Source organism: Thermobia domestica, chromosome 10 (genome assembly GCF_964235325.1).
Source record: "Thermobia domestica chromosome 10, izTheDome1.hap1.1, whole genome shotgun sequence".
NCBI lineage: Eukaryota > Metazoa > Arthropoda > Insecta > Zygentoma > Lepismatidae > Thermobia > Thermobia domestica.
In genome coordinates this window covers 143331075-143358988 of record NC_137463.1, presented here as the reverse complement: position 1 = coordinate 143358988, position 27914 = coordinate 143331075, and the positions used below count along the sequence as shown (strand labels likewise).

The following is a 27914-nucleotide window of genomic DNA, read 5'->3' as shown; positions in this document are numbered from 1 at the left end:
CAGAAGGCTGCAAACTGGAATGCCGCGGAGTAGTGCTGGTTGCATATCGTACCGGAGCACTAGGAGCAGGGCTGGCTGCGTCGCTCTGGAGCTGGAAGTCTCTGTAGACAGGGCTGTTTGCATCTCTCAGGAACAGGAATTCTCTGGAGGCATGCTGGCTGCATTTCTCAGGAACAAGAAGTCTCTGTAGACAGGGCTGTTTGCATCTCTCAGGAACAGGAAGTCTCTGTAGACAGGGCTCTTGGCATCTCTCAGGAACAGGAAGTCTCTGTAGACAGGGCTGTTTGCATCTCTCAGGAACAGGAATTCTCTGGAGGCATGCTGGCTGCATTTTTCAGGAGCAAGAAGTCTCTGTAGACAGGGCTGTTTGCATCTCTCAGGAACAGGAATTCTGTGGAGGCATGCTGGCTGCATTTCTCAGGAACAGGAAATCTCTGGATACATGGCTGGCTGCATTTCTCAGGAACAAGAAGTCTCTGTATACAGGGCTGTTTGCATCTCTCAGGAACAGGAATTCTCTGGAGGCATGCTGGCTGTATTTCTCAGGAACAAGAAGTCTCTGTAGACAAAGCGTTTGCATCTCTCAGGAACAGGAATTCTCTGGAGGCATGCTGGCTGCATTTCTCAGGAACAAGAAGTCTCTGTAGACAGGGCTGTTTGCATCTCTCAGGAACAGGAATTCTCTGGAGGCATGCTGGCTGCATTTCTCAGGAACAAGAAATCTCTGGAGACATGGCTGGCTGCATCCCTTTGGATTCTGGAAATCGCTGACCCAGGGTGGGTGGAGCACGGGTCCCGGAAGTAGGACGTAAATGAAAGGAACTTAAAAAAAGGACGTGGATCAAAAATGAAAGTACGCCTGTGTACGAGTTTCTCTGTTAGGTTTGTAGGCAAGGCTTCTTATATTCAAATTTCATTATATGAAAAGAAGGGGAAAAGATGAAAAGAAAGGTGAAAAGAAAAATAATGATAAGACATGTCTGATACCATATATGCACCACAAAATTACTGTTGACAAAGGTCACGGGTGAAAAAAATGTAATCGGCGACAGACAGAAAATAGTGCAAGTTGTTTGTAGGAGGCAATAATTATTGCAAGTGATTAGAGCTAATCGGGAGTCGAAGGCAGGAATTTGTGGAACGAGGGACAACACAATAAACTGCAAGGAAGAAAAGGGATGGAAGTAGGGGTGAATTATTATTATTATTATTGTTGTAGTCCCTATAATCTGGTGTAGTTCTTTTTGTTGTGGTCCTCAACGGAAACAAAATATTTTGGTAGAAGAGTAACGGGATGGAGAGGCGATTTTGTCCACTAGCATAAGTAGATCATACTGCATCATAGAGAATTCAGGGTGAATGACCTGTGCGCAGGTATATTCTTGGAGGTTTGTACCGTAATTGTGTGCGAGTAGAAAGAAGGTTCAAGGGTGAAAGTTTAGTGTTTGTGTGTGTGCTGTGTGAACCGGATATTATTATGAGAGAGGAAGAAATTTGGTACGTATTACCTAGAAATTCTCATTTATTTTTATTTATTTATTTTCGTTGTTGTTGTTGTGGAAATAAAGTAAACACCTAATTTGAAGATAAACAGTATGTTACGCTGAATTAGTGAGTGATTATGATGTATCGAAGGCAAAGGGGTCGGAGGAAAGGAAAGGACATAGTGGCGGAGTAGTTTTTCGTTGGGGTGGGTCACGACGTAACCGTATATTTGAATCGAAAGAAACGGAATTTAGTCGCTTTGTATTAAGATGCTATGAAAATGGTAAAGGGTGGGTGTGTCTTTCTTATATAAATAATGTCTATTGAGCGTGAGTTGTATGGAAATATTCAACAGATTTCATTCGTGTATCCTAAGGTGTGCACAAATGTTTAAATAGAACCAGCTGTTTAAAATTAAGATACAAGAAGGAAATAAGTGAATATAAACAAGTACTTTTCCTTGCATGCTTAGGAAAAGGTGTGCTCAGTATATTCAGCGTCGCTATTGTTTAAGTGACGGGTTACGTACGGGAAGGGAAGAAAGGGGAAAAGGGATAAGAGGTTAAGGTGGTATGTCAGGCAGTGAACCAATGCCTCAATATGAAATCAGGATTTGGGAGGTGAGATATGAATGCATTATACGGCCGGAAAATTATTGCACGGGAGAAAGATTTTTGTGAAGTGTGTTGCCTACATAACAGGGGATTTGAAAATAAAGTTCCTTTTGAAATTGGAATCCATGGCAGAACGAGAGACAAAGTCGGAAGTTTTGCCAGCTTAAAACTTTAATTAGACGATTTCAAAAAACGCTTATATTTCATTTCGAACTCTGAATTAGGTGTTGTTGGTGGCACGTAATGTTTCAAACGAGTCTTTCCTATAAGTGTGGGTTTACTCTCTATGTCAACGAGGACTTCGTTTGGAGAAACAGTTGATATGAGCCTATAAGGTCCTTTATAAATTCTGGACAGTGGTTTACAAGTACCAGGCTGAGAAGATGTGTCCAAAATCATAACTTGAGAGTCTGGTAGAAACTCTGTGGGCGGTTTGCTTGATTCGACTTTTTTCTTGAAGTCAAGAAATGCTTGGTGCTTCCTATATTCAACTAAATCCCTCATGTCTTTTAGTGCCAAAAGGCGGTCCTGTAAATCTAGATGTTCTTTCTCAACATGCAGCAAGTTATCTATGGGTAGGCGAGGAGGTACTCCATATAACAATTCATGAGATGAGACACCTAAAGATGTTAATGGAGTCTTGTTAAGTGCGGAAGTGGCGTGAGGCAAATATTTTGGCCAGAGTTTTTGGTTGGATTGACACAGAAATTTAAGACTGGTTTTCAATGTGCCCAGACGTGGTTCAACTTTTCCTATTGTGAAATGCTGATATGGTAATCCATACTTAACTGTAATGTTGAGTGATTTGAGAAAGCTCAGGGATAAAGTGGAAGTGTGGCTTGACTGACGGTCCGTATAAATAACAGGAACACCAAAGGGAATGATTATTTGGTTCGTAATGAAGGAGATGAAATTGTCAGTATTTGGGGTAGTGATGGGGTCTGTAATGGTAAAGCCTGTGCAATGTTCGGTTGCGGCATAGAAATATTGGTATTTCTCTGGGTCACTGGCTATGAATTTCCCTGCTAAGTCCAAGCTATAAACCGAAGATAGGGGAGCTTGGGGAAAACGTTGTATGTTGGGGTTGTTGGGCAAATAATTGCGTTTGAAAATTGCACTCTGTTTGCAATATTTGAGTTCACTCGCTAACCAAGATTTCAAGCGTGGTACGTAATATTTATAACGTATCATCCAGTAAAGTTTTTTAAAGCCTACATGAGTAAGTTCACCGTGATATTCCTGAAATAAAGCATGTTTTAGCGCGTCCGGAATACAGACAAGCAAACGGGTTTGCGAGGCACGATACATTTTTCTGTACAAGATGTTGTTCTTAAGAACGTACTGTTTTGTGAGACGTTGAAAGGCCGGGTCTGATTCATTTTTGGTATTTAGAATCGTAATAATTTTGCCGAAAAAACGGTCCTGAAGCTGGAGATTTGGTAGGTCAGTGTTGTCACCTATTGTAGTTAGAACAGTAGGAGGAGTGTCCTCCAAGGATAGGTGGGACTGGTCAGTATCGGTCGTATTAGTAAAGAGGACGGCATCGGGAGTGTCATCCTGTTCTAAGGCAATGGCGTCTGGTGAGACGTCCAGAGGAAAACGCCTAAGTAGACTGAGTTAGACTGACTTTTTACGTGTTTGATTGCAAAAGTGAAAGTGTTGATATAAGTGATCCAGCGGAGAATTTTTGCGTTTGGGATAACAGTTTTCCTAATAGCGAGAAGGGAAATGTTATCAGTGATCAAAGTAAAATGTTTTCCCAGAAGGTATTTTTCTAATTTCTTAAGCGAAAAGAACATTGCATACAATTCCTGATGAAAAATCGGGAGTGGGTTGACAGTTTTTGGATGCCTGGAAGAAACATAACAGACGGGCTGAATTACATTAGAGCTAAGGTCTTTTTGTAACAATATGGCGCCAACGCCTAGGGCTGAGGAATCGCACATTAAAATATGTTCTGTGTTCTTTGTTGAGTACAAAGCAAGCACTGGTGGGGAAGTGAGGAGGTGCTTCATCTGGTCGAAAGCACGGTCTCTTTCAGGTGTCCATATCAATTTGCGATTTCCATTCGAAATAGCTTCATAAAGTGGGGCTAATATGAGAGAAATGTGATGGAAAAATTTCCTAAAGTAATTAGCCGAAACTAACCAACTTTTAACCCTTTGATGGTGGTCGGTTTGGGTGCATTGGCGAGGGCAGCGGTTTTCTCGGGATTAGGTTTGACTGTATGATTTTCCACAATATGACCTAAGCATTTAATCCGTCTAGCGCCAAATACTAATTTGTTGATATTCAACAGCAAAGAATGTTTTGCAGCTGTATGAAAATATTCACGTAAAACTGTCATCATGTGATCAAAAGAATCAGCATGAATATACATGTCATCTACGAACGAAGTGATGTTATTGGTATATAAATCCCGAAAGATAGTTTGCAGTACCTGTTGTAATAAAATAGATGAATTTTTGAAACCCTGTGGAATTGAAGTGAGTTGCATATGATTGAAGGGCAAAGAGAGGCCCTTTAAACTAAAGGCTGTTGCAGGGCGATCATCAGGATGAAGGGATAACTGATGAAAAGAGGAATGGAGATCGAAACTCGAAAACAAAGTGGAATAACTAAGCGAATCTATAACGTCCTGTATGTCCTGTAATGGAGAAGCTAAAGTACGGCATTTCCCATTCAAAACCCTCAAATCAAATACGGCCCTAAGAGATTCAGAATTTGGTTCTAGAACAAAGAGGATGTTGTTTTTATAGGGGGAATCCGATTTTTCCAAAATCCCTTGGTTCAAAAGTTGTATAACTAACTCTCTCGCTTTGGGGCGTAATTTGTGCGGAATGACAAAAGAGTTACACTGAAATGGAGTTTTGTCTTCTAAATCGAATGTTGCCACAAAAGAATCTATCTTGGTAAAATGGTCACTTGCCCATTGAAATAAAAAGGCATATTCGGAGAGTAATTCCCGCATTTGAACTTGTTACTCATTCATGTCTGGAGACAGCTTAAATATCTATGAGATGACCAATTTCTTTAAGACGCTTTTCTTTGTTGCGTGCCGCATCTTCGTCTTTAGGAAAATATATTTGCCTAACAGTCAGGATATTGTGGTCATTGTCTTGTTGGGAAAAGAGAGAACCTATAACTACCGGAATATGAGCCTGGATTGTTTGCTTTTTGTTTGTGAGATTAGCTAACGGGAGAACAAGGTTTTCTGTGGAAACTACAGTATATGCCATATAACATTTACTTAAATTCCCAGAAATCGGTGTATGTAGGCGAAACTGTGCATCAGGGAAATAACCATTAGTAGCAAGTGGTACGAATCTAACAGAATGAGGGGGGATAACGGTAGTGCGCCGCGCAAAAAATACAACCTGAGGTTTGGAGTGTTTTTGAAAGAAATGCGAGATGTTAATACTGACTGGGTTTTTATCCTTTACAGTATGTGGGATTTTTCCAAAATGTTTCAAGGACAAAGTGCCTTGTGAGTAATCCAAAATTGATTGGTGATCTTGCAAAAAACGTGATGAAAGAAGGGGTGGGAAATTTTTGAAGGGAACTAACCGAAAAAGAATGGACTAATTACGACCACTAAAGTTAATTTTGAGAATAGTAGCGCGATTTAATTGGACGGGTTTGTCTGACAAACCGTGAAGAAGGGACGGAAGATGGAAAGTATGCGCATTCGGTTCCAATAATTCAAATGGGAATAATCCTACATCTGCACCACTATCGAGGCAAAAAAGTAATTCTTTGTTTGCGTAAGTACCTCGTACATACGGAGAATTGCCCTTAAATTGCAAGGGAAGGGTATGGTAGTCCTGGCTAGTCGTGGTGGGAGAGGTGGAAGGGGGAAGCGAAGATTGCGTGGTTAACGCGCGGAGAGGTGACACCCGCGCTAATTTTGGCCGTTTTGTGAATTCTTAGGCGTGTTTTGTGTGGTCCCAGGGGCAGAAGGAGGGAACGGAGGTGGGGGATATTGGAAAAAAGGATGATAAAACGGGTAGGGAGGAATAGGTATTTGGGTTGATTGTGTGGAAAAAACATTCTGGGATGGAGGTTGTTTGTTCTGACTGGAGAGCCACTGTTTCTTGGGGTTCTTCCGTTTGGTATTATTTGTAGATGAAGGTTCGTTTGTGGAGTTATGTGAAGGATGGGAAGGGGTTGAAGAAACGTGTTGGCAACGTTGAAGTTGTTGTGGGATACAGCTAGTGCAGGAGGGTGTACTGGGATTGGTGGTATGGGAATGTGGGAGGGAAGTGGGAGTGCATAGCGCAAGGTGCACATGAGGTAGAGGTGGAAGCAGTGGAATGAAAATGTGGAGGAGTCAGCGAAGTGCAGTGTTGATAGGAGGGTGTGAGAGAATTGGTGGGATGAGAATGTGGGAGGGGAGCGGAGTGCATAGTGCGGGGTGCACATGAGGTAGCGGAATGAAAAGATGGAGGAGTCGGCGAAGAGCATTGGTGAGAATTGGTGGGATGGGAATGTGGGAGGAAGGAAGAGGAAGGTGAGTGAGTTGGGTTCGGGGAAGAAGGTCGGGATGGTTTGGAGGAGTAGAAGTGGTTATGAGGACTTGGAGAACGGGAACGGGAGGGAGAAAAATGGACAGATGCGGATTGGGAATTTGAAAGAGTATTAACATGGAGACGGAGTTAAGATATTTGATCTGTTAGTTGGGAAATAGCCTGCGCTGTGGTATCGGTCGTGGTTGTGGAATGTGTGTTTGTTTCGTTTTCCCGTTTGTGAACAAGGTGGTTGGTTCGTTCCAGCAAGGTTACTTCATCTATGAGGGTGGGATAATCTGAAATTGTGCGCGTTCCAAACCAACGAATATATTCAGGTAACATATTAGAAACACATTCTAACAAAAATTCCTGAAAGTCTAGCTGGGCATAAGCTTGGTCTGCTAAATGCTTTTTGGAAAAGACATATGAGAGAGAGGTTCGTTGGGGAGCTGAACGCGTGAGCGGTATTGGTGAATACGGGAACGGGGAATCTGATCTTGACCAAACTGACGTAAGAATTTTGATTGGATGGTTGCCCAAGGTTGGGATGAAAGGGACTGGGTGGAAAACCAGAAATGAGCGGGTCCAGCTAAGGATTTCTCAAAAATTTTCACACATTTTGAGTCTGACCAATTATTAACTAATGCGATTTTGAGAAAATTCTTTAAAAATAATTCCGCGGATGGGTGCGCACTTGGATCATATATGTCGGGAATGATAGAAACTGTACCAGAAGTATTATTGGCATTGTTGTCTGAGGTGGAATTCATGGTGAGAGGTATGAAAGATACTTGTCTACGAGTTATAGGCATATCATAACAGAAAATATAAGTATAATGAAATATGAAAATAAAAGTCTTGCCTTACAAGTATATGAAATGTACACAAGAGAGTCTTAACAACGAGAGCTCTAATTCCTCGGGGGGAGCCATAACAAATCTTAAAAAATAATATGATTGATTGAATGATTGACTAAGATTGAGAGAGGTAGTATAGAGTTAGAAATTTACTTTTGTAGGCATTACATGAAGAAAACTAATTTATTACAATTATATATAACAAAGTGCATATAAGCTAAACCATTACCAAAAAAGCTTATTAAATAAATGATATTAACATGATATTTGAAGGGTTCACATTCTCGTTTTACATGTTAGGACTGTCTGTGTGTGTTTTTCACTAGAGTCACTAACAGAGCTCTTTGCGAGCGTACTTACAGTGTCTTAACGTCCATTGCAATCAGAAACAGCACTATTCCTTCCCAATGTCACTTTTCGACGAAGCAAGAGTGGTAACTAGGAGGTTGATAGAGTCTTCTGCACACCTAGACTGAATTGTCTACGGTTTTTATAGTACTTTCATTTCACGGAACTGGAATTGTTTTTGTTTTCACTTTTCTAAATTCGTCCGTGTTACCCACAAACATGTTGTTAGTTCTATTTTAAATGTTTTCACTCTGCTATATTGTTCTAGAAACTTAGAGTTGATCCGTTAACTGTGTACTTCTATATTATTATTTTTAAATCTCAAAATGAGGAATGTCTTAATAAGAAAGCTCATAATTTGTCTGCTATTAGTAATTAATTTATGATGATGATTGGTGTTCTTCCCGGAGGCATGTGTTTGACCCCGTAGGTCTCTCAGCAAGGTGAAACCATGGTGGCTTTGCATTGCTTTCCATGCGATAATGATGACGTTCTAAGGGCGGGATCCAAACCACTTGTGTCCTTACCGAGAATCGAACCCGAGCTCCCTTAGCTATAAGCAGATGAGCTTAACCAGTCGTTCTGCGGAGACACCAATTAAATTACAAAATGCCAAATATATAAACAATCAATCAAAAACATCTTTAGGGTCACACTTACTCAATTTTTGGAATTCATTTCTTGTGTCTAGGCGCATAATATCACTGTATTCCGTTCAAGTTACTTTGACGGAAGACATGTGGGATAACGTTTTTTTTTAAAATAATAATATGTAATATTTATTGCCTTAGTGGTTGAATGACTAGCAGACTCACATTTGATGCAAGAGTTAGCGGATTCTATCCCCCAAGGCTTTTTATATTGAGCATCGCAAGGAAATCGGAAAGCTTTTCAAATAATATAAAGTACCAAACTCTAATCCAGAAAGCCCCAAAACATTACGATGCAAGTCAACTAACTTATCACATACCAACCCACCACATTTAAAGAGAAAGAAAAAAAGGACACAGTCAGTGGTGTTTCGGAGCTTAAAAACAGAGTTTAGTTTTAATTAGTGTATAATAATGTGCATATTTTAAAGAAAATACAGATTGTAAGAAATACAAACTTGCTAAGAATAATGTTCAAAGAAATGTTTTCAAAGTTGCATATTTCTTAGGTTAAGTCAACCACGAACATGTTTGTATCCCGGTTGATCTGGTCGTTCATTCTGATTCAACTTCGTAAGAGGCATTTGTGGAGCCAATCAGGGTCAAGGCATTTAACTACATTACAGCACTTCAATGCTGAAACCGAGAATCCTGGGTAGGGCTTCAGAAATCCTGGGCAGATTCTCGTATGTATAGAAAAGAACATGACGTGGACGTCTTATATTCGCACGAAACCTGTATTTATTTATTTACTTCAATTATTATTAAACTCTTCCTCTCCCCCTCTTTATTTATTTATATCTCACATCTATCGGAGGCTTATTGGTCATGCGCCATTCTAAGTTTTGTGTTTATCCCCGGATGATCTAGCTGCTTGAATATCCCCCACCCCCACCCCACCCATCTTCGGAACAAGACTACCATCTTTAAAAATTATGAACACAATTTTAAAAATTCCATTCAAGTTTTAGTCACTTATTCTTTGTTAGAATACAATGTTTAAAATAAATTTAACATTATTTCTACTGACTTTTTTTTTTTTTTTTTGCAGGTGTTGGGATCACAATCAATCGATCTTGATGATCCAGGCAATTGGCCAGAACATATTACGGACAGAATGCGTCAGATACTTGTTAGACGAGGTCCAGTTCAAGTCTCCAAACGAGAGTTCCCAGTAAACATCGAGGGTCGGCGATTTACTACAAGTAACTACAAAAGACGTCTGCATAATGGAGAAGAAGTTGCTCGTAGTTGGCTTATTTATTCAGTGACTAAGGATGCAATATTTTGTTTCTGTTGCCGTCTTTTCGGTGGTACTACAATGTCACTCTCTTCTCGTGAAGGTTTTTCGGATTGGAAGCATGTGTCCGGACTGTTATCAGACCATGATAGATCTTTGACTCACATGAAGGTTTTCCAATCGTGGTTTGAACTTGCAAACCGATTACAGTCAGGTAAAACAGTTGACGCTGAAAACCAAGCAATTATTCGCAATGAAACTGAGCGTTGGAAAGAGGTTCTCAAACGACTGCTGTGTATAATTCAGTTTCTTGCTTCCCAGAACTTGGCATTTCGTGGTCAAAATGACACTATTTACTCAAGAAACAACGGCAATTTTCTCAAACTAGTTGGGTGTATTGCACAGTTTGATGTTACTATGGCTGAGCATGTGCGACGAATAACATGTAAAGAGACACACGTACATTATTTGAGCAAGGACATTCAAAATGAAATAATTGAACTCCTTGGGTCAAAAATAAAGGATAAAATTTTGACTGATCTAATGAAAGCGACATATTATTCCGTAATATTAGATTGTACACCAAACGTAAGTCATACAGAGCCAATGACACTAATTGTTCATTTCGTGAAGGTAGAACTGGGTAAGGAACCATCCATTGAAGAACATTTTTTGGGATTTTTGTGCATAAATGATTCTTCAGGAGAAGGACTAACTACCACTATTTTGGAAGAATTAGAAAAACTGAAAATGTCTCTCTCAAACATGCGTGGCCAAGAGTATGATAACGGTGCCAATATGAAAGGAAAGCACTCAGGCGTTCAAAAAAGAATATTAGATCTAAATAGTCCAGCATTTTTTGTCCCTTGTAGCTCCCATTCATTGAATTTGGTTGTGAATGATTCTGCAATGTGCTGTAGTGAGGCTGTAATTTTTTTTTCTTTTTTGCTTTATTGCAAGAAGTATACAATTATTTTTCTAGTTCCACATATCGTTGGTCTGTTCTGCAAAAACATATATCCAATTTCACTTTGAAACCTCTTAGTGATACTAGATTGGAGAGCTGTATTTATGCTGTCAAATCGTTTCGCTACCAGTTAGGAGAAATTTACGATGCTCTTTTCGAGGGCAAAAATAATGCTTGTTCCCTGGCTAGAAGCTCCTAAATTTTAAGTTCGTTTGTGTTGTGGTGTTTTGGTATGAAGTTCTTTCTTGTGTTAATGTGGTTAGCCATGTTTTCCAACAATAATCAGTGGACATTCAGCAAGCAGTTGATCTGCTTAAGAAAACCAAGTGTCGCCTTGAGAACATGCGAAGTGATGAAGGTTTCCAGAATATTTTGGTTGATGCCAAAGTAATTGCTGAAGAGCTCGACATTCAACCACAATTTGAGAATGAACCAAACCTCCGACCTAGAAAAGTCAAACGACAATTTTCGTATGAATCTAAAGACGAACCGATTAATGATCCATACAGTGCGTTTAAACGTAACTTCTATTTTTGCACATTAGACACAATTATCTGTTCCCTGAATGAAAGATTTCAACAACTGCAGCAGCACAGCGAAATATTTGAGTTTTTGTATGACATCCATCCAATAACGGACAAAGAGTATTTACTGAAGTGTTGCAAGGACTTACAACTATCTTTAACAGACAAAGATCACTGTGATATTGACGGATTTCAGTTATATCAAGAGCTCTTACTTTTACCTTCATTTCTCGGTTCTGAAAGTGGGAAACAAACCGTTGCAAGTACTTACATATATTTGCAAGAACTCCCTTATTGGGTTATTTCCAAATGCAACTATTGCTCTAAGAATCTTACTAACTATTCCTGTAAGTGTAGCTTCAGCAGAAAGTAGTTTCTCCAAGTTGAAACTTATAAAGAACTACCTACGATCAACGATGACGCAAGAGCCTCTTGTATGCCTTTCTATGATGTCTATTGAATGTGATGCTCTGTGTGAGCTTGACACTGATACTTTAATGAAAGACTTTGCAGAGAAAAAGGCACGAAAAATTAACTTTACTTAGCATTGTAAACAAGTCAAAGGACAATTTGAATTAAAACTGTATAAAGATATAAAATTATATTACTGGTTGTATTATTTGTATTACGAAATCTTTGTACAATGCTGTTTCAAAATATATTTGTATGTTCTTTTGTTCATATATGTGTTCTCTTTCGCAGTTAACAAGGTTGTTTATGGATATATGTGTAAATAAATGCTGTATCGCATCATCAATCTTAATTTTATATAAATCGTTGTTTCTTGAATCGTTCTGTAAATTTCTAATTAGTGACGTGGAATATTTTGCATGTGTAAATAATTGTTTCGTATATGGTTAATCAAAACTTACTCTGTGTATTTAACTGACAAAAGTTAAGATCTTACTCAATTTGATAATTGATTCTTATAGTTATAGTTATAGAGCTCAAGGAGTTATCCTTTAAAAGCAGCTATCTGTAAGGTAGCATAGCAAATTTAAACTCAGTAATACCAATGGGTTGTAGGGGGCGCCATATGGATTCTTTGCCCGGGTGATATTTTCCTCTTCCGCCGGCCCTGATAACAGTGAAGTGTAGTAGACAGTGTTTCACGCTGCTGGTTTAGGTGTGCTCAAAATCTAGAACAGGAAAGTCTAATATGCGGCGGCAAATGGCAATAAAGGAATCTGGGTCTCATACTATGAATTTAGTTCAAATGTATAGCACCGATAGTATAACATAGCAAAATGTCAGCAGTGTCACAAAATATTGATGCATTTCAAAAACGAAATAGAGTGATGCCATTTTTACATCCTTTGTCAACTCCGAAGCTATAAAGGGCGGGACCTATAGTGTAAAGTGGGATCCTAACTACTATGAAAGAAAAAGAAATGTAATGTGAAGAATACAAGAAAAACGTCCGAGGCGGAATTGGAACCCGTGATCCCTAATATGTCGGTTGTCTATCCTTCCAGACTACACGGCTATCCGGGCCGACTAAAAACGAAATTAGGTAGTAATAAAAAAGTATATTTCCAATGTGAATATGGTAATTTTAGAGTGTACAAAGATAACCATATGGTATGTAGGAGAGGATATAAAAGAATATGCCACTGTCACAACACAAAAGACATAAACCAAGAAAGTACTCTTGCAAATATTGATAAGATAATTTCGGAAACCAGTTTACAGAATAAGAAAACACGTGTGCTTCTTTCATCACGTGTATCTTTTTTTCGCATGAAAATCACTGCATGCAAATCACTGGAAAAACACATTTTGAAATTGAAAGGACCAAACAGTTTATAAATAGGGATGGATGCGAGAAGAAATATGAGAAATGCCGAAGTCTCGTCTCTTGTTTCGCAAAAATATTTGAGTCTCATCTCTTGTTCATCTCTACCAATATTCTAAATCAAAGACTTTTACCTTTTATTCAATTTTCTGTGACTCGCCTCTTTCAGCACACAGGCGAGAAATCGTTTCCCAGTAAAATTTAATAAATAAATAAATCAGGTACGTCTTCAGGTTTTAGAGATGGAGGAGGTATTAACTGCAGCAAATGAAGTTTCGGCACTGCAATTCCATTATTCGACGTTTTCTCCCTATGGATACGTGCCTATCTTTACAGGTATTTCTTTACCTTATATCAATAACGAATTTAGAAGAAACCATTTTTATTAATCTCGGAATTGGGGTGAGGGCGTGGAGTTTTAAAGCATAGATATGATTAAGAGTAGCTTCTTTTTTCTTTAAAACTTCTACAATTTACGGGCTTCAGCCCGAAAGCCCCCTCGCTGTGACCGCCGCTGCCTCATATAATAATAAGCTACAGTATAATTCTCTAATAAATAACTTATCTGACATTCCCATTTCAGTTGCTGTTTTCTTCTATTCTCTATTTAAAACGTGCCTATTATGATGTTGTTTGTGTTTCTTATTCCATATTGCTGGAACATTCCTCACTAGTTCTATTAATATGTCTTTCATAATCAAATATGATAGTGCAGCAAAACCTCTCGAGCATAGACACACACAATCCTCTGCAGACGAAATTCTAAACAAATGAAGACTTTATTCTGTGCAGCGCATCAGAGAGAGCCAATGAGAACAGAAGCGACAGCGATGCTTCCGCTGAACATCGATGTAAAAGCAAACTCCGTATCGCCATCACTAATTCACACTCGCAATCGACCTCTAGGTAGCGATGTAGCGTACATCTTTAGCATGCGCTTACCCATTTGAATCTATGTGTTTGTGGCAGTATTGATGGTGCGACCGCGACTTAGACCTCGACCTCGATCGCAAGGTATCTTCGGCATATCCCTACCCTAACACATTCTGTCGCACGTATCAGACTTTTCCATTGAACATTTTCAGTACAGTAGTTCCAACAATGTGCAACGCTGTACCACAACGCTTCACTGTTATGTTTAATTATAATAGAGCATTTTAAATCTCTATCTCACACTTATGCTATTTCAAACAAAATATTTTATGCTGAGTTGGCAACACTGCCTCACCTATGGCAATATTGTTTGTGGTTTTCAATAGGGCATTTTGTTCTCATTATATTATGTAATTTTTGTTTTGATTGCTTTAACGGTTTTCAAGATATTCACTTTAAACGTACATAATTCCATGATATAATTTTCTTGATATTCAAATTTTGAAGCCCCGTAGCTCCTATCTTTCTGGTCCATAGCACCTTAAATTTTGTTCATTTTTTTCTCATAATACTGTATCAGACGTGCTATGTGCTATGCGACTCTATCAGAATTGAGCGACAACTTGTGAGCTCTTTCTGTGTGAGCACTCCCAATACGCCCTTCAATTCTGTGAAACTTTTCTGCACCGCAACTGGAAATCCAACCGCAACATGAAGTAGATACTGCGATTGCAAGCAGTCACATATCTAGGTTGATATCGAGTGCCTCCCTAACGATACACGAAACCGCGCCCCTCATTCGATGTTGTCAATATGCATTCATCTAAGAAAAACATGTTTTCTCAGTTGCGATCCACGTTCGCATCTGCAAACACGGGACGGAAGATTCTGTGCTCGTCTGAGAGTTTTTCTTTACGGGAGCAACAAAGCTACGTAACCCAACATGCCAAAACCTTCGGAGCTCTGTCTGCGTAGAAGAGAAAGAAAGGAAAGAGGGATGCTTCCCTTAGCTCTATAGACGTCCTTCGTAGGTCTAACCGGGCTTTGTTTACTAATCTGGCACATTCTATCTCAGTAGACATATGATTACGACCAAGAGATCGTGAATTTTCACTGTTACATGTAGTTCTATATTGTTATATCCATCTCCTAGCTGTAGAAGCCGGGATATGCGTTTGCCTGCCAGTTCCAGTTGCAACATATTCCTTCAACTCCTGTAAGATAATTGCTGTTGAACGTCTGTCCATGATCAGCAATGCTTTGAGCTGTGAGCAGCAAGAAACAAGTAACAACTATTAATTGACATATGGTAGGTTACATGAAGGACACGCCCACTTCTGGGGAAGGAATTAGTCAACATTCGTGAAAGGAATTTTAAAACGGTACAAGGAATATAATAATAATGAAAATAGATTTCATGAATGACTTCTCATACATAAGCTGTTTTAAAAGATTGAATTGTTATACTGCTGTTACGCATATAAAAATATACATTCTGGATTTAAACCTACAAATAGCATCCACAGGCTTGTTCTGTTACGAAGGTAACAAATTGAAATCAATAACGTTCCTTACCTAAGTAGAAGAGTTGTTTCATCATTGCTAACTTAAACCAATCCGATCTTTATGTAGAATCACTAACATATGTTAGAATGGTTCACTAAGCGTGACTCAATCTGGTTTCTTAAAAAGACAATACATTAAAACGTCAAACCTTACTCTTCTGACCCTGTGGTCTACTTACCAACATCTTTGAATTGGTGTTACCAGTTGTGCATGGTCTTGATGCGTTAACCATTCACATAGCACAGTGTATTCCAAGAATATCCTGTTTAGATTCGGCGTTAAATATCGGAGATTTTCTGTAAAACTGAAAAGTGGCTCTCATATTATTTTGCAGTACTCCTAACGCTCATACCTTTGGTTTGGCTCAGAAGTAACCTTGAGGGGAATCATCTCAATTTGTAAGAGACAAGATGTCCCGAGAGCAGTATTCTCGAAAGAGTATAATCATCAAGGGAATTCTGCTAGATTGGGCTAATAGTCTTAAGAACTATTTCCATTTTAGAAAAAAGTTAATACACCAGAGAATTCTCAAAGGTGTACTCATGTTAGATCAGCAGGCTACTGACAATTAATTTCTTTAGATTCGCGGGTTTGATCAATCATCCAGACTCACTACTGTCCCGTGGAACTCTGGTTGATAATTACTGAAAACAATAGATTTCTAGCTCGTAGGGAAGAGTAACCAATTATCCAATACGAACACTTGGAAATTTGCATTAGCGAAAAAACGCATGCTTAGTATAGGAATTTGTTGTGCGAATATTGTCATGATAACGGGTGTTATCTTCAAAATGTGCTCTGATGTTCTGAGTTTGGGACAATGAATTCAAACTGGAAACACTTGTGCCCCTACCGGATATAGAACCCGAAATCCTTTGGAAGATGAATAATGAGGAACAATACGACTGGTCTCTTGTGTTTTGGTTTAGTGTGAGACATGACTATCTCACTCCCTTCATTTATGATTCCACTTTTAGTATCACTGTGAAATTAGCAGGTCTTTTCCGTTTCTGTAACTTTATTTAATTTAAGAATGTATCCTAGCGTCTAATTGAAAGGCAGAAAGGAACTAAATTCAGATTTCGGTTCAGAATTCAGTGACCTTGATTATCGATTAAAATCTAGTGATGCTAAAGCCGATTATAGTTGTGTTTATTCACTAAAATGAAAGCAGTTAGTGACCAACTATTTGAAACATTGTTTGTATGATTCCATTTATTGGGAAATTTTAATTCTTGTGGCCCTAACGCTGACATACGTAAAGAAATGAGAATGAAGAAACGGACAAGGGCTTTAAGTTACCTAAATGAAATAGTTCTTAGGTTCATTCAAATTCCGTAGAGGCCTTAAGTTCCACATAGTGGTACGGAGTAGTTTACCACAATATGTAGGTGTCGTCGTGAGGCACTCACTGATTCTTTAAAAAGTGAATCATGTAATTAAATAATTAACATGAAAGGAGAATGGTGATAATACCAGTGACAGTATGCGAATAGCATGGCTACAATTTTTACATACACTGGAAATATTTATATAATATCTTTTACAATTTCTCAAAATAGTCCTCACAAACATGAATACGCTTTTGCATTCTTGAAAACCACGAGGCAAATGTTTTAAAAATTCGTTTTTTGGAATATCAGAAACTTTATTATTATAGTCTAGGGTGCTGCTATAATTAAAAACAGAATTCTAAGAAGCTTACCCTTAAGTTTTGCAAGAAGTCAAAGTCACATAAAGCCTAAAGAATAAGCCGGGTGCGGTAGAATACAGACTACATTTTGCTCTAGAAATTCTAAAGTTTCCGCTGTTGTGTGTGTGGCCGTCCATTGTCGTGATGAAGAATAAAGTGAAACAATGGAAACTTTTGGTTGACAGATTTACAAGCCTCAAAGTCACTTGGAGGACAATAAGTAATGTTCAGCGAACCACAAAAGTATCTCCCCCCTAAGTGCTCTAATTCCATTACTTGAGGTCGAGGTAATTTGCAGTTGTGAGAATGCCTTGACATATGCAACCCAACTTACACGTAACTTTTCTCGGCACTGACAGCTGTTCGTAGCACTGACTCAGGTCTTTATGCAATAAAATTGTGAGTATATGACACACGAAACATGTCTCCATTCAGAGATGAGTTGCTCTGGTTCAGAGCGTGTTGTCCAATGAACACCATATATTAATGTCAACATTGTTGTGTATGTAATGTATTATTTTATTGTATACTGTATATTCATAGAAATAAAAACACTGATCACACATGAATCAGAAAATAATTGGAAGTAGACAAAAATATCAAATCTAAAACAACTGCTGGAAATAAGTTTGTAAATTATTGTCTCCATTGACAGACCTACAACTCTCCATTATTCCAACTTCTTTTTCTTTCTAGGGAAGAGAATATCTTGCTTGTCACGCTGAGTATACATTGAAATTGAAACATTTAAAAAAGTTTCACCCTTGCCGGGATTTGAACCCGGCTCTACCGAATAGAAGTTCAATGCGCTAACCTACCGCGCCACTTTATCTTCCACCCAAACTAATACCTAGTTACAATCGTTTCATGGAAGAATATATACAGGATACTAATTATTATGTGAGTGTCTTAATTACTTACTCGATATTTCCTTTTTTACCTCAAAAACAAGTTATATAGACGTTCCTCAATGAGGAAAATATAACGAAGCGTTCTTCAAGTTGAGGCTACGTCATTGGTTTCAGCAATGGTGCTGATTTACATTATATTTCTTCTTTACCAAAACTTCTAATTTCCAGAGAAGAAAAGACGGCAATTTGTGGCAAATTGAGCCGGTGGCACTAGCCGAGTGATCTCGGGTGTTTGGCTTCTGATCATAAGGAGCAGGGGTTCTAATTCCCCGGAAGAGGAAGGTCGGAATTTTAACTGTGCTCGGTATTTCTGTGTTCGTGTCCTTGTAGTGTTTGGAATACGTCGGAAGGACATGAGGTGCCCTAACAATAAAACAGTTAGGGCGATTTGTTTTTTAAAAAAATGTGAAAGCAATGAACTCACATTACAGCTACGTGATTTCAAATCCCGTCGTGGCATTTATTAATTTTTCTGTACGCGAGGGTAATGTTTATGTAACTAGTATTGTAATTGTTATTCTTTTATTATTATTATTATTATTAGCACAGAAGGAAAGAAAAAGTCACATAGTCGAAGCTATTCATAGAAACAGAAAATATATACAGTATGTCAGATGTTTCGTAGGTTTACACATGAACCCATTAATATTATTACGTTTGTGGATTTACAGATAGAATTATCATTTCATGACAACAAGAAATGGAATAAAATATTTGTTAGCTGATAACAGTAATGCATTTTGTTTCGCCCCTCTTCTAGGTAGAAAGGTGAGGTGACATCTTAAGTAAGATCATTCTCGTAAAGAGAATTGTAAGTTCGATCACTATTTGCAATCTGTGCACAGCTAGGAACAGTTAATAGGAACTAATTTTAGGCCGATACTACAGAAGTAAGGATGTGTTTAGCCCTTACGTATTCATCAATTCTTGTCCAAAGACTTACGTTCCCAGACAGTACGAATCAAGATTGATACGGATGACGTAATATTGTATTGTTGACATATTGAGGCGGTGTAGTGAAGCTCCTGCTGCTTCTCCTAACACCTAGATCCTTTTCTGGTCCGGGGAAATTTCCTTTCTTTTTTGGTACAGTAAACAATGCAGAACTTCTCCTCCGGAACTCGCAAGACCTTCTCCAGAACAGTTGACGATCAGGACACGGGTGAGAGAATTGTGGCACGGTATCTTCGATTCTACTATGATCATCGTCACTAAGATTGTCATCTTCATTGCTGTCGTATTCATCCAACTCAAGTTTGGAGGGATCAAAAGAATCTTCACTAACATCGGAGAGTTACACATCAGATTCTCCCCAAAACTTCATAATCCTATCCTCCGTTAGGGGCTTTTGGCTAGACGTAAAAGCAGAATAAAACTATACGAAGGAAACTGGAAAGAGACCAAATGTAGAAAGCATTGTATCAATTGCATGATCGTTTTCTAAACTTCGACCAGAATGGACGAAATTCTTAGCATAACTTTCTCGGAGCGGTTTAAGTTTTGAGAAAATCTTGATGGCAATTTTCCTACTAAAATTAGCAAATTATATAGTTAAATGCACCTTAAAATTACATTAGATTTAGAGAAAATTTGCAATTTTGGGCAAGTGCGCACCTTCTGCACTCTACGCCTACCTACAGTCTAGTTCAGAAAATAAAGAGGAAAAAAGATGTCGTTAAGTGCAAATGTAGAAGGCTTTCTACATACGCAATAATTGCTCCGTGCAAAGCAGAGAAACAACAATACAGACAAAACAAGACTTGCCAAATCTTTCTTAGTTCTTCCTGAGTTAACGTGCAGGGGTTCAGCATAAAAATGTAAAAAGTATAGAGGATGGTGCATAATTACCTGGAGCAGCTGAAACATGGCCGCCTACGCTTTCAGACGCCATGTTGTTACGTCATCAATACAAACGCAACCAAACACAGCGACTTCACACTTGGTCTGAATTGAAAATTGGTAGTGCAAATAATGTACTACAGTGCGCATTTGAACATTCGCAACTTGGAACCTCGTTTAAAATCAAGCGAAAGTTGTGTAAAGGCCTCTCTACGCTTGGCGTCACGAGGTTAACGTCGATGGCTTTCTATTATTTTTTTATATCTATCCCCTTCAGTCACCACAAGTGTGCAAGAGGTCATCCCGTCAGCACTATTCCCAGACTGTAAGTAATATATGTAGGAAGTGTGATTAAAATTATATCAGGGATACCAAGTTATGTTGGGACATACACATACAAGGCGGCCCATATATATATATATATATATATATATATATATATATATATATATATAAGGCGGCCCATTTTAATCATTTTAATTTTTCCACGGAAATATCTCGAAAACGGTTGAACATAAATGAACCGAACAAAAATTCAAGTAGGCAATGCCATGGGCACATCGAATAGTGTGGTTGCGTTGTCTCTCAGGGCCGACCCTTATCTGGGCCCAGGGCTGAACTTTAAAATTTTAAATGAAAATATGGATCGGTTGATACCTCATTCAATAGATCTTTAAACACTAAATAGCATTCTCATATAGCCTAGCTGCTGAACGGGACATTAAACTCAAAATCCAGTCAACTAAATAGCATTGTGGCAAAAGATTTTTCATATCGGTCACTGTATTCAAAATGGCCGCCAAGATATGGTATCTCTAAACTATACAATTAAAACATTAATATATAGGCTACGTACTTATCAATATATATGAATAAACATTTGATCTCAGCAGAGGTCCTATTATATCGAACATGAAATTATCGTCTATTTCAGTATAAACCTTTGAGCCTAAAAGACCAATTTATTTTCTATTTTCTTATACTTACTAACAAATTTCACAACTCTTTACATAGTTTCCTAATTCCTCAACTAATTTGTTTCAAGTATAATTTTTCTGGTAATCTTTTTTGTCCCAGAATGCCCTCCTGCCAGTACCTGATTATTGAACTATTCCTGGGCCGCGGTGGCTCAGTGGTAGAGCGTTCCCCTTTCGTGTTTGGGGTCCCGGGTTCGATCCCAGCCCACGCCAAGTAAACTTTGTGGTGGACAAGCACCGTGTGCGTGGGTTTCCTCGGGTACTCCCGTTTCCTCCCACTTTGTTCATTCCACCATTTCATTCATTACTCATCATCACCGTCTCCTTTAGCCTAAGCGGCATACGCGTGGGACGTAAAACTCAAAGATTTTATTTCATTTTTTGAACTATTCCATTAATCTTTTTAATTCACTAGGTACAACAATCTTATAAGAATTACTTAACGCTCCAGTTTCCTTTACTAATAAATTATAATGAAGTAAATCGATCAACATGCTCATCAATTTTTAAACAATATCCAACATTTCAGAATTTTTCGTCTCACATTACAGCTTACATTCTGCTCACATTTTTCGAGCTGTTGATGAGCAAAATGAATTTTCGAAATATTTATTAGTGACAGATTTTTGTTTTTGATATTTTCCTCACTTTCAGTATTGAGTAAGGGACATACATTCTAGGTAAATAATTCGCCAATATATTTTCATCCGAACTTATGTCTGAACATCAAACTCAAATTGGCACAAATGCTCTAATAAAGGACCATATTTTAACAGGCGTTTAGGATTACTCAATATCCAGGTAAAAGATTTGTTATCCGAATAACATGGAACTTACCTCGTAATGCTAAATACGAGTTATTATTTTAACTTAATAAATTCAATTTCAAATATTAACCGGTATCGGTCTACATAAGAACTATTTCTCGAATATTACTCAATTGGTTTGAGAATATTCTGAGTATCATAAATGTCCGATTCATCCTCCAATTATGTCCTACTTCTATCAATATGAACGGTTTAAATGTGGAATTCTTAAAAGGGCATTGTCTATTAACTGGTTAATTTTATTAAACACGTCTTTCTGCTCCTTGTTCCTAAGATCACGCAATGGACTTAAGATATCTTGTAAATCACGTAAAAATGACCAGGAGAATTATTATACCTAAGAAACGTAATAAACCTTTTTTTTTGTTTGAGGCGGTGGACAATGTCAATATCTTGTACTCTTGATGGATCAATTTCAATATTGATGCCATCAACCATGAATCCTAAATACATAATATTTTATCTAAATAAATTATCAGATGAGACTGTTTACTCATTTCTGCATAACCTCTCTAAAACTAATTAAATTATATGTTTCTGTTGTTCCTTATGTTCATGAGTTATTAAGAAATCATAAAAAAATATAGTAATACTACTATATGAAGAAAAACAACAGAGGTTCAAAAAGTGCAGCCAAGTTCGTCAGCCTCAAAAAGTGTTGAGATGAAGATAGATGAGCCAAGTTCCTTGGCCCTGCATCTGAAACGAACACTGAAACTTTGCGCGAGGTGTCTAACACATTTGAATAGATTAAGATGTCTGTTCTTAGTTTCACGGTCAGGACATTTCAGCCCTAAGGCTAGTGGTGACCCCCAAATCCACCACGCTCACAAACACCATCCCTAAGGCTCGTCAATATCATTTATCTTGACACTTCGTGGAGGAATATAAGTTTTCCTTGTCTGGGTTTCGAACCACCAATCTTACTGCAATATACTGTATATGTGCCTTAGCGTCTTAGCGAAGTTGATATTCCTAAGGTTGGTGGTGGTCCCAAACCCACCATGCCCACCACCACTATCCCTAAGGTTCCTTAACATCACTTTCATTGAAACCTCGCGCCAAGTTCCAGTGTTCGTTGCAGATGCAGGGCCAAGGAACTTGGCTCATCCATCTCCATGTCAACACTTTTTGAGGATGACGAACTTGGCTGCCCTTTTTGCACCTCTGGTGTTTTTGATCATATTTCACTTCTTTTTGTAGTTCACCATGTCAATATCGTATATTGGGGTTCTCAATTGTGGTATATTGTTGGTTTTAAATTTAAGATTGTACATTTTTGAAGGAGTCATAATGTGTCACATGCAACATTAGTTCCCAAGGGCTCTCCCACCGGGAATCAAACTCAGGACCCCACACAAGAAAGGCGCACATGCTAGCCACTAGAACAGTGGGGAGGATTTATTCTATTAAATATCTGTCAGAGACTTATGTCCAAACGAGATACTAATTCATTTACCCGAACTACAAAATCGGGATCGCTAACATCTCATTTTTCATTACCTAAATACGAAGAGTATCAACAGGGCCCAAAACCCTTGATGCTGAATCCTCGTTGCTACATTACTAAACATGGCTAATGTTTCAATATACTTAATTCTTCTCCACCTTTCCACATTGCGAAATTACGGAGTTCATTACATGACACGCATGTTGCGCAGTTTCATACTGCCTCGGGTTTCCCTTCAAATGATATACACCATTCAAATAGCTTGTAATCTTAACTATATTTGCCACCAACATATCCTAATTGTATATAAAGTTACATGAACTGACATGTATATAAAGAGGTGCTTCCGGTTGACGCGGAAAGTTGAAATGATGAAGGGGAATGAAGAATTTCCCCATGCTATTTAAAAAACTTGAAATTCAGTATGCTTCTACGTTTTCGTTAGTATTACCTAAGTAATCAGTAAAAATAAACAATTCTGACTTTAGAGTGGTTCTATGGGGAACAAAAAAACCTTTTCCATGTTATTTATATTGGACATCTTCTACACCCCAAAATGTTTATTAACTTCCAGCAGGATTAGAATGATGAAATTTGGCACGATTCTAGCCTCCCGGGACTAACCTACAGGAAAATTGCTAAAAGTGAATATTTTCATTTTTAAGGAGTCTAAAGGAAGATGAAGAAATTCCCATGTTATTTAAATGGGCGTTTTACTGGAATACAATATCTTATGTTTTAGATAGTTGAAATAGGGGAAGAAATTTGAAATTAGGTAGAATTCTGAGTTTAAGAGATGTCAAGAAGTAGGCCGAGCAAAGGCGGGCGCGTGGGGGCGAACTCCCAGGTGGACAAATTCAGGAAATATGAAGAGCAAAGGCACGAAATCTGAAGGCTGATACGTAAGAGATGCGCACACTGTTCACAGATAGAGACACGAAGCAGCAAGAACATTTTTACACAGTGACTGTGGTAACCACAATATAACTCGTGGAGATTTTTGGGTCTCCTAATAACTTTTCATAATTTTATTTAACAAATTACTCACACTTCTAATTCCAAATGGAACCCTGGAATATCTGTAACATACTTCGAGTGTAACAATTGTCGTAATTACTCTAGAATCCTTAGACTGGACCAACGGATGATACGCCCGTTTCATATCCAAGCTAGTTCTATAACGTCAGCTAGCTAACGGCAGTTCCCTTCATGGTAGCTGCGATCGAACCCGGAATTGTGTAACTATTAATTGCAGTATATACATTATAGTAGTATGCATTATAGTACTACAGTACTAGTACAATATATTAAATACTATGTTGTTTGAGTAACAAATATCTTCTGATATGATATTATTTCGAAGAATTTAAATTTCTTTGAAAATTTAGGATTTGAGCAATTGCCGTATCACTGAGCATTTAAAATTGTAAAAAGCCAAAATCATTATGCGTTTCTGCCACTATCAGCATTTAGAAGAAAGAGTGCCTGTAGTTTTGTTCGCTATTATAGTAATATAATCACTGTTTATTAATTCCTTTTTAATTGCATCATGACACACGAACAACGTGCATCACAATATACGATTTTAATAGGTTTATATCTTTGGTAAGTCTACGACCAGACGTATCTGCACATTTTTAGTTTTACAGGAAAGCGATTAGAAATTCTTCGCATACGTTATACCTTTAATACTGTTTTCAGAAACACTAATGTCGAAGCTTTATTGGTACAACTTTCGCAACAGTGTTGAAAATGAAATGAGTAGAAAGGTTAACGTTATACGTAGAATTTCAAATCGCTTTTATGTAAAATTAGAAGCATGGATTTACGCATGCATGTGGATTTACCGACGATATGCCTCTCCAATAAAGTAACCTCCTTAACATGGTATTTGTAACCGAATCGAATTCATTAGTTAAATGTATAAGACCTCGAACAGTTCCACGTTCGTAAAGGATTGAATTTCTTCGTGATCTCAAAGCCGTAACTCAAAGACTCCTTAAGATGGTCTTTGAAGAACGAATTTAATTCGCCGGTAAAATGTATAGAACCTCGACAAACGCCAGGTTCATAAAAAATTGAGGTTCGTCGTAGCCTCGAACACTAGCTCAAAAACTTAACAAAATATGACACAGTTACAGTTACTGACTTTAATCAAGTCTATGGCCAGCTTTCGAATGCCATTGTTTTTAATTTTCCCTTTCCCTTTGAGTGCTAAACTACAAAACATGCTTTCAACCTTCTAAACACAATTCGTATCGCCTCTTTCTACAAACGTTAATGCAGTAACAGAAATAATATAAAACTTACGCTTGCTCCTCAGCTCTCTTGTGGATATATGGTTAGCATACGATCCCTTAATATGTCAAACTCAAGTTGGATTACTGTTACGATTTTGTGTGGTTCTGATCCCGAATTAAGCTGTAGGTTTACGTCCTGTGCTGAAAGGAACTTCAATCCAATCAACTAAATAAGCAAGACTCTAAATTCACTACAACTAAATAAGCAAGATTTTAAATATAGTACACGGACAACAGATGGACAAGAGCAAAATGGTATGCTTTATTTTGATGCAACTTTCTATTGAAATCCACATCTTTAAAATTTCCCTAGCTACCTTGTGATTTTCCACAAATGTAAGAAAGACAGAGGAGAACATTTCCATGTCGGTAATCGCAAAGTGCAACGTAACGCAATATGTGCAATAAGCAATTGTAACTGTCATGCCGATTGTCGTAAAATAAAACGCAAATTTCACATTCCGCAGACGCAAACTCGACGGTTTGAGGGCCAGCGAGACAACGGAAGGTTTATATGAGGATATTTCTCTATTACGCATAATGGAAACATTTTTAACAACAGTCTCACAACATTCTCCAACGAAGGAGTAAATACATCAGAAAATTGATATCACAAACCTAATAGAAAATAATGGCATACTTATCAGACAAATTCATTATAATAAATACTTAAGTTTTCATACTAATTCAAAATTTCCACTCCATGAGAAATTAATGCCCACTATTGCAACACTGACCACAGACAATCTTATGAACGTATAAGATGAAAAGCGTAAAAGATGAACTCTACCCAAAGCTTCCTCTTTGCAACTAGCTTGCACTGAAATACATATCCCCTTTACCTGTATGCTCTTCAAATACCAATGTTTTCCAACCTCATTCGGGAACCAGAAAATTTGCTAGTTACAGTATACAAAAAAAGAAACTGTATTTGCATTGTTCTTCATTGCTTGTGAAACGCATTGCAATTTATTTGAAGAAAAATCTCATTTTATGAAAATTATCTTAAAATTCACTAAGTAATGATAATGCGAGTTTGCGAATAGTCAGGAGCCGCTTCTTAATTCGGTTTCACTTTGCTGGGAGGATCAAAGTGTAACAATGACAATGGTACTTATACAGAGTTAAAATGTAAATGCTCACTTTATATTTGCTGATGTCATAAAGATCACGACGACAATTGTATGGTGTGACTTATTTATCATTGTTACAAAACTAGCAATGCATGAAAGTATGTTTATATATTTCAATATTTTTCAGGGCGATCAAGACTAAGAGCTATTCTTTTGTATGAAAAACAAGCAACAATTGTTGAACAAGTAAGGCGGCTGCCAGTGCAAAATATCTTGGAGCTTGGCTTAATACGAAATCAACTATTGGTAGGTAACGCAAAAATTTTATTACATTGTGCAAGGGACTTTCTTTATTGCTAACATTTCTTAAGACATTTGCTAACATTTCTGATAGATATACTGTTTCATATTAGGGAAATACACAGATTTCACTAAAAGATCATATGTCTTAGAAAAGCCTCCGTGACTGGAACCAATGGCAGAAGTATGAGCCGCATCAAAAACTTTATAGCGTAATGAAACAGGTACAGCAACTAAAAATTTCAAACCACTAGATGTTTTTTGTTTTCTATACAAAATTCCTTCTTTAACCGTGAAATAAAATGCTTGTCTTTAAATTTTGGGGTTTTTCTTTTCCTTGTTTTCTAACCAATCAAAAATATCCTTATAAAATGGGTCCTTCATATGTTCATCTCTGAGAGAAGGCTCCTCACTTAGCATATTGTAACACTCAGTAACAGTGGAATAAAATACTCGAGGGTCTTCCTTATTTTGTTTGCTCATCAGAAAAGTCCCAGGGGGCACGAGAAAAACGTGAAAGTGCATCAGCTTCTATGTTAGATACCCCAGATATGAGTGTTACAGTAAAGTTATACTGTTCAATAAAACTAAGCCACCTAGCAAATTTACCTACATTTTTTGTTTGCTTTAAAAACAAAAGACTTACAATCGGTTTTCAAAAAAAAGTGACGTCCTAGCAAAAAGTAACGAAAGGATGTAAAGGCATATATGATACTCAAAAGTTCAAGTTCATAGGGGTGCCTAGATTTTTCGCTTTTACTTAAGCTACGGCAACAATAAGCAATGGGTGCTAACTCTGGGTAATCTGGAGAGGATATAGGTTGTTTGAGCACGGCAGCAAGACCGCGAGTTGAGGCATCACAGAACAAGTATACAGGGTGTTTCGGATTATAATGCATCAAATATGGCGATTTTATGATAAGGTCCTTAATTTTCTCAAAAGCATCTTGTTGTTTTTTTGTCCACCTAAACGGAACATCCTTTCTGAGAAGCGAGTTCAAAGGCTCCGCAATTTCAGAAAAATTAGGTAAGAATCGTATTACAAAGCTAGCTAGTCCTAGAAAACTTTTCACATGTTTTTTGGTCTTCGGACGTTCATAATTACTAATGGAGTCAG

The 27914-nt window shown here is 37.9% G+C and overlaps 1 protein-coding gene across 1 annotated transcript in view; it reads left to right on the top strand.

Annotated features, from left to right (window-relative positions):
• The window catches only part of LOC145662092 (SET domain-containing protein SmydA-8-like), a 444266-nt gene that overhangs the window by 259591 nt on the left and 156761 nt on the right, over positions 1-27914 (top strand). The window contains exon 3 of the mRNA XM_081727430.1: positions 26685-26803. Within this exon, the coding sequence (XP_081583556.1) occupies positions 26685-26803 (119 nt within the window). The remainder of the gene's footprint in view (positions 1-26684; positions 26804-27914) is intronic.